The sequence below is a fragment of the Mytilus trossulus genome, chromosome 2, assembly GCF_036588685.1.
Source record: "Mytilus trossulus isolate FHL-02 chromosome 2, PNRI_Mtr1.1.1.hap1, whole genome shotgun sequence".
NCBI classification, from domain to species: domain Eukaryota; kingdom Metazoa; phylum Mollusca; class Bivalvia; order Mytilida; family Mytilidae; genus Mytilus; species Mytilus trossulus.
In genome coordinates, this window is record NC_086374.1 from 41,085,932 (window position 1) to 41,102,969 (window position 17,038).

At 31.4% G+C, this 17,038-nt stretch overlaps 1 protein-coding gene across 2 annotated transcripts; it reads left to right on the forward strand.

Moving 5' to 3' along the window:
* Nucleotides 1–22: 22 nt before the first annotated feature.
* On the forward strand, nt 23–16,871 carry LOC134707253 (target of rapamycin complex 2 subunit MAPKAP1-like). 2 transcript variants are annotated; one of them, XM_063566861.1, is made up of 13 exons: nt 37–147; nt 1,492–1,569; nt 2,482–2,639; nt 4,316–4,404; nt 6,136–6,249; nt 8,743–8,897; nt 9,251–9,417; nt 10,928–11,104; nt 11,532–11,641; nt 13,370–13,477; nt 14,809–14,943; nt 15,389–15,517; nt 16,254–16,871. In XM_063566861.1, the coding sequence occupies exons 3-13, from the start codon at nt 2,509–2,511 to the stop codon at nt 16,481–16,483; spliced, it is 1,545 nt and encodes a 514-aa protein (XP_063422931.1). In that variant the 5' UTR covers nt 37–147; nt 1,492–1,569; nt 2,482–2,508; the 3' UTR covers nt 16,484–16,871. The 2 variants fall into 2 exon arrangements, with proteins under 2 accessions (XP_063422932.1, XP_063422931.1); XM_063566862.1 differs by lacking the exon at nt 1,492–1,569 and having other exon boundaries at nt 23–147.
* The last annotated feature ends 167 nt before the right edge of the window (nt 16,872–17,038 follow it).

Here is a 17,038-nt window from a genome sequence, read left to right on the forward strand (position 1 = left end):
CGATTACGTTCCGAGTTTTATTTTTTATCGTAATTACCTCCCTTGTCTTAGCCTGCGGCCACTTTGTTTTGGGTTTTACATTCAAGTTTAACAGCTTACACCAACATTTGTATTCAAGATATTCATTCCATCAATTATAAAAAACAAGTAAGACATTTTTCACGTAAAACAGCTGTGTTGGTTGATATTTGATTGATCAATATTATTTATTAATGTCTGAAACTGGTCTATGATATCCTGCTATGCCTATGTTGTTATTGTTGACACTTTGACAGATCTACATGCATATTGGTCTGAGAGTACTCTGACGTCCAGCTTGACTGGCAAAACAGGCGTTGGACATCAGAGTAATCCTGGACTAGTAATAGTATGTATGTCTGTTGGAATCTGGGTCTGTTCTAAACTTGACCCCTGTTGGGTTCACTTATCGTTACACTGACAACATGTACAACCTTAATTCACGGTCAGCTTTCTGACTGCATGATTTGATAATTTGGATAAGATATATCTGAAATGATTAGAAAATCAATCAGACAAATGGGTCACCTGTGTTTTTCACATAAGTGCGGTTGTCCAGTAAGTCTGCCCATGTATAGTTACATGTAACATATATGCAGTGTTTTCCATTCAGTATTTAAGCTGGTAGTGCCGACCACCTTCTTTTGAAAGCCGACCACCTTTCCATTTCAGGAGGTGGTCGGCTTTTTTTTCAAATTCAGGACTTTTTTCGGTTTCGTAGCGTTAAAATTTGAATACTTATCGCGCCTTGCTGATTTGTTTTCATTGACAAAGATGGTGTCCGATTGACAAATTTCAATGTTTTCATTTATCAATCGGGCAAAAGAAAGGCAGATGAAAATGATGATACAGAAAATAAGTACCAGACCAAATAAGTTAAATAAAATTGATAGTAATGTTGAAGTTGTGGAAATTGAACAAAAATCAACCAAACAACGGAAAAGAAACGCAAGTGAGACAAATATGAGCAAGACTTCAAATGGCTTATAGTCACAGACATGACAGAGGAAGAATACTACTGTTCTGTGTGCCAAAAATACGACACAAAAGCAATAAACAGGACAGAAACCTGGAATCGAAAGGCCTTGCATTGGCAGGAGGAGGGAGTCCTGCATGAGCCATCTGTAAAAAAAAATCCAATCAAAGAATATTTGAAAATAATATGATTACTTCTATTTATGTTTGTTGAACTTCATTAAATTTGAATATTATACTTGTCTTTAATTTTGTGACCCCCACGTGCACATGCACCCACAGTAAATAAAAAATAATTAAATTGGACATTTAAAAAATAACACCCGGTTGCAAGTGATTCTTTTAAAAGACCCACCTTACAATAGTGAAAAAAGGAAAACACTGATATATGGAGGACAGATTTCTCATATATTAACGAACTAAAACGTATAGAAATGATGTATTTTATATGTCAGATTATGAAGAGTCCATTCTTATTTTTTTTTTGGTGGTTTTTAGGACTCTGATGTAGATTATTTACTTTGTGCCAAGTTTCTTATTTACTGGAGAACTCACTCCACAAGTGATGTGTGTATGGTAAGCCCATAATTTGTAGTTTTTGTACTATTTTATACTATAGAAATGATAGTTAGTCATGGATTATTTCATTTGGCCATTTTAGCGTTTTTAGCAAATCAGTTGTAGAATTTAAATGTTGGTATTCAGACATAGTAAATACTTTTTGAATGTTGTAATATTTATTTATTAAGTTTAATTATAAACTTTCATGTACTTGCGAGAAGTAATTTTAAGATACATTTAATTATATTTGTGTTGTCTTGAATAAATTTTAATCACATTTTGGTTAGTCATCATGTTAGTGTATTGTTATGATGTGTTTTTCATCATGTTAGTGTATTGTTATGATGTGTTTTTCATTGTTTCAAAATAATGTGAGCTCAAAGGGGCCATGCTGTTGAGGCCTTTACTAGAATAGTTTGTCAATTATGCATGCCTTTTCTGCCTTCCAGTATATATGTATAAGGAATTCCCTAATTCAAGGAAGCACCTCTTAACCAGAATCAGTTAAAAGTGTCACTGTCCCTTAATGTACGAATGATGTTCACCAAAAAGTTTTTAATGGAAATGCAACAATCTCAAAGGTGATCTATTGAAAAAACTTTTGACCTAATATATATAACTAAACTATTTGCCCAAAAAATAATATTACAGGCATGAACCAATTCAACCACTAAACTTCAGGCTCCTGACTTGAGACATTAGCGCATACATAAAGTGGTGTGGTAACCGTTACATGTATTATGGTAATTAATTACTTTCAATCAAGCTTGGTCTCACAGAGCTTGACCATAAGACAATTTCAATCCTGCAAATGAACAACAAATAGTTATAATACATTGTCACAACACTTACATTGTAGATAAGAGAAACAGAATTAGAATATTGGTATTAGTATGAGGTTTGTACTTTTATGTGTGTTTTTTTCAGATTTACTTAAACAAATAGGCTGCAACCATGGCTATGACAGATAATGCCAGATTTCTTATCTCTCACTTGAGAAACTCATTCATTACCAGTGATGACACAGGGATGTGTGAATTAATTATTGAGAGTGAAGACTATGATGAATATGATTCTAAAAGCAGGTAAACAGTCTAATACTCTATATATATGTATAGGCAATCATTTTAGAGAAATATTTTAACACATAATTTGTGTTAATTGCCATAAAGCTGTCTTTTGGAAAATGTTATAAACTGCATTTATTATGTTCCTATATAACTTTATACTACAATGTATATGCAAGCTGGGGCATCATCTGGGTCCCATGGACACATTCCCCATTTGTTATATAGTATATATATACAATCCTGTACATGTACATGCTAAAATCACGTATGAGTCCTTAGTCCTGACTCATGTTTAACCAATGACTACAATGAAGATGTACATGTCCTACAATGTAGGTCTAGTTTACAATGTTTACAATCCCTTTTCCTATTAGTATTATTCATTTCAGCATTCAAAGTAAAGAGAATGATTATAGATACAGACCATGTATGACCATGATGAGTGATGACAAATACATGATAGAAATTTTTTCAAAACTCTTTGCTGAACCATCAATCTAACTTTGACCAGACTCTATACCCTGTCATGCCTGTAATAACATTTAAAAGGATTGCTTCATGTCACTGATCGTATAATATTTCAGCAGTCCAATATATATCATAGGGTTTACAACAACTAAAAACTTATATCATATAACTTGTTTATTTCAAGCAAAAGAGTCAATAAGAGGTAGGCAAAATATGAATATTGTTCATGTATGTTGTCAGTTCACTTGTGTTTTTATGTTTATGATTGAGTTCATTAAGCGATTTCAATTGATATTGTATAGTGTGTCTTTCTATGGTGTGATGTAACACTATTGTTTCAGATAAACGTTTAAACTGGCTACAATTGTTTGCACCTGTCCTAAGTCAGGAATCTGAAGTTCAGTAGTTGTTGTTTGTTGATGTGGTTCATAAGTGTTGTTTCCAGACAATGACTTAAACTTAAGTGAATAAAAATATGAAATGCAAGAAGGTTCAATACCACAAAAGAAAGGTTGGGATTGATTTTTGGGTTGTGGTACCAACAGTTTAAGAATAAGGGACCAAAAAAAATATGCTTAGGTATTCAAATCACAAAACCATGTTATAACTTTTGCAAGGTGCAGGAATCTTATACCTGTTCTAAAAATATAAATGATGTCATTGTTAAAATCACCTTTAAAATTGGAGTTATCTACCATTGTCCAGAATTGTAGTTGAGTTAACTACAACAAATGCTTTATTGGAAGTGCAATATTTAATTTTACTTCCCAGTGATAAACTAAAGCAATCTTTACCCTTCAGTGCTTACAAGAACTTTGATTTAGATCTTTGACCACATTTATATTGTGTCAGAAACATATTATGTCAAAATTTACTCATGTCATAATTCAAATTTAGACAGTATCAAGCTTAGATATTGGTCAAACTTGCCCCAACTTTTCAGGGTTTGAGCTCTGTGGTCGTATCAGGCTAAGCTCCTTGAATCATTTATTTGTGTAGATTAGAGCGTTTGTGTTCACCTTTGTATGGTTTTACACTAATCATTGTTAGCTTGCTATTCAGTGTAAGCCATGGCTCCGAGTTGAAGACCGAACTACGACCAATAATGGTTTACTTTTATTAATTGTGACTTGGATGGAGAGTTGTCTCATTGGCACCCATACCACATCTTCTTAAATCTAAGAAGAAGAGAATGATTAATGAAATGATATATTTTTTTCCAGACATGATTCTTCAAGTATTAGTGACAGTGGAATGGACTCTGACACCAATCTGTCAAGTTCCTATGATATCCTCCCTGATATGGGATATGGTTAGTATTAATGTCAGTGGAATGGACTCTGACAGAAACCTGTAAATGAATCAAACCACAGATAAGTCAAATACTTTTGTCCTATCCTGTCAACGACTTAACCAATGGATCCATAATAATCAGGCTTAATTTTTTTCCTTTTTTCCTTTATCTCTTCATTTATGTAAGTTTCATCTACAAATGAACTTGCCAACCTTTATTTTCTGGACAGTTTTCACAGTGACCCATCGATTTACACATTTTAAATTCACTTTGACAGATTGTCACATGACCATGAGAAAAAGTAAGGTGCAATGCATTATGGGAGCTGATTTATGAAATGACCCTAGGTCAACCTAACACCTTTTTCATTGACAACGGAAATAAGCTGAATGGCCTGGTGTTTTCTGATTGTTATCATGTTTGGCCAGGAAAGTTCTAGTCCAAAATTAGCATAAGAGTCTGCACACTTTTAAAAGTCTCAAGGCTGCAAAGTCTCTCTTAACTTGGCATCCATTTGAAAATGAAAGTTTAAAATCTAAATGTAGATAAAGTATGATAATTTATGAATTAGAATATGCCACAGCATTTTTAAGCAGTTTTGTAGTAGAAATAGTTTATACAGCTAAACCTTGTTATGTGGAAGTCCAAAAGACAGGACAAAAGTATTTGACTTATCTTTGGTTTGACTTGCGAACTCAAGTGTGGTGTAATAAATTTTGAATTCAGGAAATACAGTATGTGATAAGTGTAAACTAGATATATTGAACAATAAAATTGAGAATGGAAATGGGGAATGTGTCAAAGAGACAACAACCCGACCAAATAAAAAAACAACAGCAGAAGGTCACCAACAGGTCTTCAATGTAGCGAGAAATTCACGCACCCGGAGGCGTCCTTCAGCTGGCCCCTAAACAAATATATACTAGTTCAGTGATAATGAACGCCATACTAATTTCCAAATTGTACACAAGAAACTAAAATTTAAATAATACAAGACTAACAAAGGCCAGATGCTCCTGACTTGGGACAGGCGCAAAAATGCCCCTTTTTTTGTTGTTGCAATACGACACATTATGATTGTGTATTCAATCTCCATACTTTATGGTTCCTCATAATCTTTTAACACAAGTAAAGATACAAACCATTCACTAATAAAATCAATACACAAACACAAATATTTCCAAAGGTCAGTCACTCTTAATTATGAAATCCCTTGCAAAACAAATCAAGTTCTGAAATATGTGATCAAGTTTGTCTGCATTGCATTCAATTATAAATTTGACATATAATTGTCTTTATCCTTTTATTCATTGTAAAGACTGAATTTGAATTCTAACTATTCATTAAATCTCAAATTAGGTGATGTAAAAGCGTTTTTGTTTTTATGTCAGATGAAAGAAGGTACCCGGGTAAACATACTAAACTCTTTTGGATATGATAGGTTAACATAAAAATACATATGATTTGAATTTTTATCATTAGGTCTGCATCTTTTAACCCCAAGACATAGGGATAAATTAACAAGAATTTTACATTGATTGGACTATAAAATTGACTCGACTTAAGCAATTATTAGAATCAGATGAATTCTACTTATTAAAGGTAAATATGCATTGATCAAACATGAATTTAACCTTGACTGAGAAATAACCTTGACTCTATCAAGTTTTTGACACGCCAAGTTTAGACACAATGAGGTTTAACTGTAGTTGTATTTAAAGGCAAACATGCATTTTGTTCATTTTTCAGGTCATAGGAGAAGATCAAATACAGCACAAAAGTTAGAGAGAATGAAGAAAGAAAGAAGAAGTCAACGTAAAATAAAAAATGTTCCATGGAGAGATTCATCTAGTGAATACAATGGTACACAAATAATAAGGATTCAGAATTTAGAATAGAACACACACATTTTTTAGGAACAGATAGAGGGTGCAGCCCAACTAAATGGCCACTTTTAATCTCATCATTTTCATGAAGAAATTTTATGTAATAACTATAAGAATGATTTTTGTCAAGCTTTCGACTTTAGTCGAAAAAGCGATACTAAGCGATCCTACATTCCGTCGGCAGCGGTGGCAGCGTCGTCGTCAACAAATATTCACTCTGTGGTTAAAGTTTTTGAAATTTTAATAACTTTCTTAAACTATACTGGATTTCTACCAAACTTGGACAGAAGCTTGTTTATGATCATAAAATAGTATCCAGAAGTAAATTTTGTAAAAATAAAATTCCATTTTTCTGTATTTTACTTTTAAATGGACTTAGATTTTCTTCCAGTTAACATTACATACAGTCTGCAGTTAAAGTTTTCAAAACATTTATTAGATTCATTAACTATCCTAGATTTTTACCAAACTTGGACAGAACCTTCTTATAATCATAGGATAGTATCAAGAGGAATATTTTTATTTTTATTGATTTTTTGCCTCATTTTTGTTGAGCCTGCAATTTACAGCAAAAGTAGGCGAGACACTGGGTTCCGCGGAACCCTTACAATTTTTTTTTGTTCTATTCACTAGTTACTTTCAGTGGTTCTAGCTTTGACAAACAAACATTTTTTAGGCAAAGGGATGCTTATCAGGTGGCAGCATAAACTGAATAAAGCTTCAAACTTCAAATGAAAAAAAGACCTTGCTACTTCTTAGCTGTATATAGTTGAGATTAGTTATTTAAAAGTTTCTGTCTGGCAGTATCTGTTGACCTTGTCTAGAATTTTCATAGTACAGCCACTTTTTCAGCATGATTCATTATGATTAAGAATAGGAGATTTTTGTTTGGTATATAGAACCATTGCATCGCTACATGTCAGTCAGGCATGGTTCACCTGAAAGAACCCTCACTTCATGGATCAGGGATAAATGTTTATTTTTTGTAATTAAGTGTGTTTGACAGATAAACTGTAAAAATAAAATAGGTAAACTACATTTGGGTACTGTATGCTAGCCAGGTGAATTGTTTTGTCTGGCAGGGTTCATCTCACATTGACTACATTTTATGATTCATTGGTGAATGTTAAATTTTGTTTGTTAGGTCTAGGTTTCAGACACTATTAATGTAAATTCAGAAATTAATGCGAGGTTTTTATTATTGCGAAAAATGCAACTGAGTTGTAAACACAATAATTTAAACACACATTTTGAAATATTTTATATGAATTTAACAGGATTTTTCTCAAAATCGTAAAAAAATAAAATCGCATTTAAGTCTAAAATGACAAAATCGCAATAATAAATACATGCAATAATTTCTTAATTTACAGTAGTAGAAAATACCACTACATTGACTGTATAAAATGATTGTTAAGTGAAAATGTCCGTTTGGCAGAAGTATTCTGAATTTGACTTCATTTTCATTGTTCATTGATCACATGGATCAGTGTTTATAAGTAACAGTGGTTAGGTCTGTTTCTCAGAAAATGTTATCAGTAGGTCAACTACATTTGGTGTATGGAATGATTTTAATATTTACATGTTCATCTTGCAGCTCACAATGGACATTGACCTTATTTTCATGGGTCATTATGTTTAATATATAATTTGATACCTGATGTAAGACCTTAATACTTTAGGTAGCACTCCACAGTTAGAAAATAAAATTAAAAATGAGCCACAAATGTTTTATCATCTCCTATTCCTGGATTTCTAATACATTAACCTAACTCTATGTGTTGTACATGTGCATATGTATGTAATCAGTATCTTCCATAGATTTGATTTTCAAAAGTTAAAAGGGTGAAAATTTATTCCTTTTATGGCAACATTCTGCATTTATTTCCAATAAAATATTGCAAAAAGGGGGGTGGACATGTCACATTTACCCCCAAAATTTGTATCAAACTAGAATTTCAATGCCTTTGAGTGATACCTTTTCAGAAACTGTTTTCCTAAATTTTCCTAATGATCAAATAAAAAAAGGGTGTCTTATTTTTTCGTAAAATCCAATCACAAAGTTCGTGCGATAAAAAGTTGGAAAAAAACATTACAATAATTGCTGGACCAATGTATGGTAGGGACATGCAAATGCAGACTGTCATACAGAAAACAGCCTATATTACATACATAACATAACCTTGATGTTCATGTAAACCCAATACAAAGGCTTTTTTAATACTCAGCTATCCAAAAATGAATTTTATTGCACACTAGCTCTCATATTTGAAAAATCCACAGGGGCCAACATGCGAAACTACACACCTTACTGTGGAGTGCTACCTTATGTGTGAGTACTGGCATCAATTCATTTACATTTTAGTGTTTATTCAATATTAATATGGATTACCACAACAGACCCTACCTAGCATATGTGTAACCTTGTACAAAATCAAATGTACTATAAATTTGTTCATTTTATTTTTAGTGGAAGAGAAAGGACATTTATTTGATAAGAAGCAATTACCTTCAGAAAATGAAGAGAAAAAGAAACCAAAAATGTCTTCCTTATCATGGTTGTTAGAAAATGCTGCTATTACAGGATCAAATCCTTTCCTGGAATATGCTAAATTTGATGGAAAGGTACTTAGTTTAGAAAATCTATAAATAGAATTTAAAGTTTATTAACTGCCCCTTCAAAATACTGAAGAAAAGCAGAAGAAACAGCAATTTTTTATTTTTTTTTAATTGATTGGCAAATAATTGTCCACAATTAATAAATGCAAGTAGTCAAACAAAAACTGCATGTAAACATGACAAAGCCTGAATCTAGCAAGTACTATTAATTACTGAATTACAGTAGATACAGTATTAAGTTTTTTGGTTTTGAATATCATTTATGATTTTTTTTAGACATAAGCTTTCTTTTTAATGTATTTCTCAGTATATTTATACACTTTATTTCAGTTCATTTTGTTTTACATTTTTTTCTTCAGGCAAGTGTTGGGGCAACAAAAAAGATGGATATATTTTTAACAATGGCTTTACCTGCAGACAGAAGTTATCCAATATCAGTTGTTGTCATAGCAACAGCAAAAATTCAGGAGTTGATCGGACTTGTGTGCTGGCAGTATACTAATGAAGGGAGAGAACCTATGCTTCAGTAAGTTCTGTCCAGGTCAAAGAATAAATACATGTATATAATAGTCTTAAGCAGATGACAAGATCATTGACATTAAATTAAACTTTGATCTACAAAACCAAAAAATGTAAAAGAGAATATAGAGCTGAAATGACATAGAACTTTGAAGTACACAAAAAACATTTACCAAAATGTTTTGGCAATATATCTGATTCACGTAGGTCCATTATCAGATATATCTTTCACTATTTGCTGATTTCTAATGACATTTAAATGTTTTTTTGCAAACTGGATCCCTGCATCCTTCAATGGAGAAGGTCATTGTGCCTCTTTACAGAGGGTGGTAAAGGTTTTTTTCGTGCAAAGTGATCACCGTTTTTTATTTCACGTTCAACATGATTTAACTTTTTTATTTGATGTTCAGTAGTGCAAGACAGGTGCCTTGTTCAACGTGTTCTGCTTAGGGCTATTCCAGAAAAAATGTATGGGGGGGTTGGAAGGCACATTGTATTAATAATACATGGGTGATGGGTATCAGACGACTTTCCACACTAAAATGCACTATAATTCTCAATTACAATTGTCTGGGTGGCGGTTGCTGACAAAAACTGCCTTCCAACCCCCCCTTACATTTTTTTCTGGAATAGCCCTTATTTAATTTTACGCACATCGTGATTTTCAAAGTCTTATTTATAAGATATATGCTCTGTATATTTCAAATAAAATTCAAACACTTGGCAGGGATCGTCAAGAAATACTTTTTTAAAAACGGTAAACCAATTATATCATAAATGTGTATACTAAATCGGGAATATCAAGTAAAACAAAGAGTTAAATTTATACAAGAAGACAGTGACTCAGTCACAAAAGGTTCACATAAAAATATTTATTTTTCTTGCAACTTTCATTACAGAAATTATTTCATGTTCAACGTGAAATTATGTCTTATTTCACGTTTTTTTTGTGCAAGCACCCCCCTTTACCACCTTCTTTACATTTTTCATTTGTTTGTCTTCTTATGTACATTATTCAACTCTAACTACAGAAATATAATTATTATATCATTTACTACATTATCTGAGCAGTATCCCACAGAAATATATTTATTATATCATTTACCACATTATCTAAGCAGTATTCCTTTGCTCAACATACTGACAGAGATTTTATGCCCATGATGTAATGTATTATTGTCTACAACCAAATACTCTGATGGAAAGATAACAATTTGAATCAAGTGTATTGCTGCAACTAACTAAATATTACTGACCAGCATACACAGAAATCAAACCTATAAGTATATTGCCTGTACTTTATGAATACAAAGCTTTATACTTTGGAAAATCTGAGATAAAGTAAACTAATTTATTGTACTGTCAGAGATCAAAAAGCATTGATGGATTTAAAAGAAAAACAAAGTTGTTTGAGCAATTCAAGCTTTCATATTTCAAAGAAGATTTGAATTTTAAGCTATGCAGTAATTGAGAAAGCAAAACTGTATTTAGGAGATATGTTTATACTTTATTTCTAGTGACAATATAGAAAGATACTGTCTACATATAGCAGAGGATGATGGAGAAGTTGATATGGATTTTCCCAGTCTGGATCCTAAAGAACCAGTCTCTAAATTTGGATTCTCTAAACTAGCTCTTGTTGAAAAAGACTTACCGACTGCAAAATCACCAAAATCTTCCTTTGTGGTCACAATGTAAGTTTAGCAAACTTGAATATTTTTTTTATGTTAAAAAAATTGTGATGTTGTGTTATCTTTATTCAATGTCCATAGTATATGTGGACTATAAACAAATTGAATATTTCAAATAATAACATGAATATGTTAATTTAAATGCAACATAGTTGAGAAAATAAAGTTGATTTACTTAATACTTAACATAGATATTTACTAGGTTAAATGTTATATGGAAAAATCACCAATACAGATATAATTGTAAATTTCCCCCCATTCAATAGATTGCGATTTGTTCAGTAAAATTAACAAGATTAGATACAAGGATTCTTACCAACACTGAAAGATTCACAGTACTGAGATTTACTTTATCTTATTGTTTTTTATCATTAGATGATATAATAAAGATATGTGATAATTATTCCATGGTATGCAATTCTTTTTCTAGATTTGTACCAAACAGAGGATTCAACAAATTTCAGATGGAAAGTATGAATATCCCAATGAGAGATATACTACAGAGAATTCTCAAGAGAAGAAAGATAAGGCCAAGGCCAGGTAAAAACATGTTTGTAAACACTAAAGATGAAAATGGAAAAGCATATATATTGAGAACTGTAAAATAAAGTTCTTGAAATAAGAAAACTCTATAAGAATTACTAATGGGTGTCAGAGAAGAAATCCTTAAAGCTCATAATCAGTTGAATTAAAGACTTCAAAAAAACAATTTAAATTTTACAGAATAACTTAATTGTTAATTCACAAGGTAACAGACTTCATGATGCCATGTCACCATACACAGGCTCATAATTCTGAATTTCAGCAGTCTATAGTTTGACCTAGATCATTCATTCATTCACCTAATTGGAATCTAATCCACCTCCTCCCTCACTTTCGGTAAGCGCACTATCAAAATGCAATCACTGTTGCTACAAATTGGCAACTATACAATAGTTTTGCAGAGAGTATGGAGTGTGAACACATCAAAATATCAATATAGAAATTATATTAAAAAAAAATCATCATTCATAAATCTGTAAGACAATATAACCAATATTAGCACTAATTATAGATATTAATTGACAGTGATTCATGAACTTTTGAAGAACGGCTGATTTGAACTTGTATTACTGTGCCTATCCAATAAGCTTTGTGGTAGTGAATTACCTTTTGTGGTAGTGAATTACCTATTGCCTGACCAGTTTAAAAAATTGTCAATACAATTTTTCCATTTAAATTGTACAATAGGTATTGTTAGAGCTATTATCAACAGGTGGTCATTTAACTACCTGTATATTTATTTAACTGGTTTGTTTATGACAGAGCTAATTTCAATGAATGATACATGTAGCTAGCTTGCTTTCCTCATGTTTAATATCCTGAATGAACTATTCTATTTAGGTATGGGACATTTTACATTTAATACAATATTTGTTCTTTTTAATAAAGATATTTATTGTAAATTTATTTATTTTGCTTACAATCACAAATAAATCATTGCTGGTATATCCCACTTTCATAATGAAGAATAAAGCACTGAAATTTCTATTCACTAAGCCATTTGTACTTTTTTTGATATATTGAAAATAAATTTTTAACAGTAATTCCAATTGAAGTAGATCCTGAATATTAAATGAAACTCAGCATCACTACTATTCTATTTCAGGAATCTTAATATAACATGAAAATATATCCCATTAGAAAACACTTCGCCACACATAATTCATCTTGTAGAATTATTCACAAATAGATGGGCTTATATCCAAAAAAATCCATTTCACAAACACTTTAATTCCATTCAGGAATCAAAAACTTAAAATACATCCCACATTAAAAACACCATGAAGTAAACATTATATATATCTCCTTTTTTATAAACTAAATCCACTGATTGAAATTTCCATCTTGACTATTTAGACACAAAAAGAAATGGCTTAAAATGTCCCATATCTAAATAGAATAGTCTATTCAGGACATTGGTCATGATGCATGAGGAAAGCAAGCTAGCTATCGGTCATATAAATTTTACCTTTTAGAAATAGTGAAGATTTTTTTACTGGGTAGTTAAATGACCACCTGTTGATGAGCTCTCACAATACCTATTGTACAATTTAAATGGACAAATTGTGTTGACAATTTTTTATTCTGGTCAGGCAATAGATATTTAAATACCTCAAAGGTGATGGGATAATGACAGTAATGTATTTAAAAAAAATGTTATATCAGGTTGCACTATTAGTAAAATTATATAATAATATAAACAGAAAATATTAATTATCATTTCAGGCTTAAATTACAATTTAGAAAAACAGGAAGAACCTGGAGTGTCCATTGATTTAGATGCTACCTTAGCCAGTATGGATACAATGGAGTTCAGTCTAGTCAGAGAAAATAGTAAGTTGATTTTTGTTATTATAATGCATCAATGGTACTTTTATATAATTTCCAAATTAGAAAATAAAATTTATGATTGGCATCAACTGTTCTTAATTTCAGTAAATGTGAATTATTTGGAAAATCTTCTCTTAGAAGACTAACTGTATCAAATGTTTTGCCCACTCCCTAGCTGAGGGGGCATTAAGTTTTACCCTTGTCCCTTCTTACGTCCAATAGTTGGTTTACTTTCTCTTAAGTCAGTTTGCCTCAACCAAAAGCTATGAAACTTATACACAATGCTTATAACCACAATGTATAGACCCAAGATTGAATTTTGATGGTGTCATTTTAACTGTTCTAAAGCTATGCCCTTTTACAAATGGAAAAAATGGTGAATTTTTCCTATCTCTAATTTAAACTTATACACAATGCTTATTACAACAAAACAGATCAAGTACAAATTGGGTAGCGTCACTTTTACTGCTCTTCAGTTATGTCCCTTTATATGATATGCAAGCTGGGGGCAAAATCTGTGTCCCATAGGTACATTCTCTATTTGTTTTTATGCCCCACCTACAATGGTAGAGGGGCATTATGTTTTCTGGTCTGGGCCTCCGTTCGTTCGTCCATCTGTGCATCCGTCTGTGCGTCCGTTCAGGTTAAAGTTTTTGGTCAAGGTAGTTTTTGATGAAGCTGAAGTCCAATCAACTTGAAACTTAGTTCACTTGTTGCTTATGATATGATCTTTCTAATTTTAAAGCCATATTAGACTTTTGACTCCAATTTCATGGTCCACTAAACATAGAAAATGAAAGTGGGAGTTTCCGGTTAAAGTTTTTGGTCAAGGTAGTTTTTGATGAAGCTGAAGTCCAATCAACTTGAAACTTAGTACATATGTTCCCTATAGTATGATCTTTCTAATTTTAATGCCAAATTAGATTATTACCCAATTTCCTGGTCCATGGAACATGGAAAAGGATAGTGCAAGTTGGGCATCCGTGTACTTTGGACACATTCTTGTTTGCTTTCTGTGCTAATGCCTATATGATCAAGCATTGCTTTAGGAACACCACAGGCCTTACTAGCCAATATGTGAAGTGATTACCATCCACAGGATGATTTCAGAGTGGCAAGCATTGATAAAAATCTAAAATTATTTTATTTTAGCCTAAACTGAATTTGCAGTGGTGTCAAGCAAATTTAACCTTTACAACAATCTCTGTATACTTTTGTGCTTTTGGTGCTCTTAGATGTTATTTATTGACCAGTTATTCAACACACAAAAGATTATCTTAAGATGTGCAGGTAAATACTCTGCTGTACTACAAACTGTTTTGTTTCTATTATAGGTACTAGAAGGCGTAATAATGAGGGATCAGAAGATGAGGTATCTACAATGGCTGATTCTCTTACAAGTCATCAGTACAAAAGTTATATTGTCAGCATGGTTCATCGACTTAGAGCTAATACAGATGTTCAGCTGGGTAAATTATTAGGAATCAATTCATGATGTGTTCCTGATAAATATAAAGTTTTCTTAAAATTCAAGCAGTATGTATTATGGTGGCATTTTTTAATGTGCAATCAACAATTTCTGACACAGAGAATCAATTTGGAATAGCAAATTATACTAAGATGTTAATCCTCATTGATATCCTAAATCAAAATATTCTAATTAATTTATGTCAAGTAGAAACAATATGCTGTAAATTCACAAATAGCATGTATTTATTATTGTAATTTTGGATGAATGGACAAAAATGTGTGATTAATTATTGGGATTTCTAGAAAATTTGTATAAATATATATATGTATCAGATATTAAAATGCAAGTTCTTATTATTGTATTACTCACCAATTGGCATTATTTGCATTAATTAAAACCTCCAAATAATATCTGAATTCACAGTATATCATAACATTTTTCAGGTGTTAGTGGAGAGAAGGTAGAAGTAGATCCAGTTGGTTCAAAAGGGACTAAATTTTTCAAACAAAGGGCCATGACTTATGATGCTGATAATATTGCATCTTGTGAAATCTTAGAAGAGAAATCAACAGGTAAGCTGTCTATTGGGGAAACTGTTATAAACAGCTCAAGTAATCAAATCTACATCTTACACAGAAAATAATCAGACAAAATAAGTCTAAAATGCAATGTTGACATTACAGAATAATAGTGTTAAGAAGCAGTTTAAAAATCTTATGAAAAGTCATTGTACAAAAGGACATAACTTGATAAAGACTTTTCAAAAAAATCGTAATGCATATGACATAAATATTGACAATTAAATCAATGCTTATACAATGTATTATTGAAATTACTATTTTCCTTTTAAATGGCATTTTGAGAAGATAATATTCATTTTATTTTAGTTTTATGGCTCATTTGAAAATAATTACAATTTCTTAGTAATTGCGCACTTAAAGCTTGGATTAAACTGTACATTAAAACCATTGTGTTCAGATTTTTTTTTTTTTTTGAAAACTAGATTGATAAAGTCTCTATTTTGAAAATGTATAAAATATAAATAGCTTTGTAGACAAATTCAACCCATATTCTTTTCTTTAAATGTCCTGTACCTAGTCAGAAATATGGCAGTTTCTTATGTATAATGGCATTGTTTTTTGTTGCAGTTCAGTTTTTCTGTTGTTCTGTTCTTTTCCTCTTAGAGTTGGTGTTTCCTGTTGCTTTAGTTTTTGTTACCAAGATTTGTTTTCATTTTATAGATTTATGACTGCAGCAGTATACTAATGTTGCCTTTAGTTGCTAACACTATTTATAATATACTTTCAGGTAAATCTGTGTTCAGAATAACTTATCTTACAAGCCATGATTATAAACACAGTGATTTTGAGGCCGATTCAGAAGTGGGTAATGAAATTGTGTCAAAAATTAACAACATTCTGGAATTAAGACTAAGTCCTGTAAGGAAAGACTATGTGGCTACGAGAGCAGCAAAACATTTACGAAAAAGAGATTCATTACGAGACTCTTTTAGACTGTCAAAGTACACTGATAATTGAAAGAGAGCTATTTTTTGTAGTGTCAGTCGTAATAATGTAAAGGATCATGTTAATTTATCTGTATATTAATCTGAAATTGATCTGCTTGTATAGAGTCTCACTGTATCAGGATTACCAATGCTGTCAGAAGTTAATCATGTCTAGTCTCATTATGAAGGACAAAGTGTAATTGTGATATTTGTATTCTCTATATAATTTTAAATCAAAAGTCTGTTAACATGACAAATACCAAGACTTGAGGTGTGTATAATTGATAAAATATTTACTATATTAGTCTGAAGTACAGACAGAAAAATAATAATTGTTGAACAATATAGTTTACTAAGCACATGATGTAATTTGAAATTATTGTTGTATTTAAAAATATTAATAAATTTGTACAATTGAATTCACGAGTTACAGCTAGATATGTTTTAGTCATGTTGTCTCCAAAGGCATTTGTAAGCAGATTAACAAGATTTGTGTGTGTGTAAAAACATCCACATTTTGAATTTTCTTTTGGTATGTTGTAAGGATTTAATAGCAGTATTAATTTAAAATTTTAACCCTTAGAAA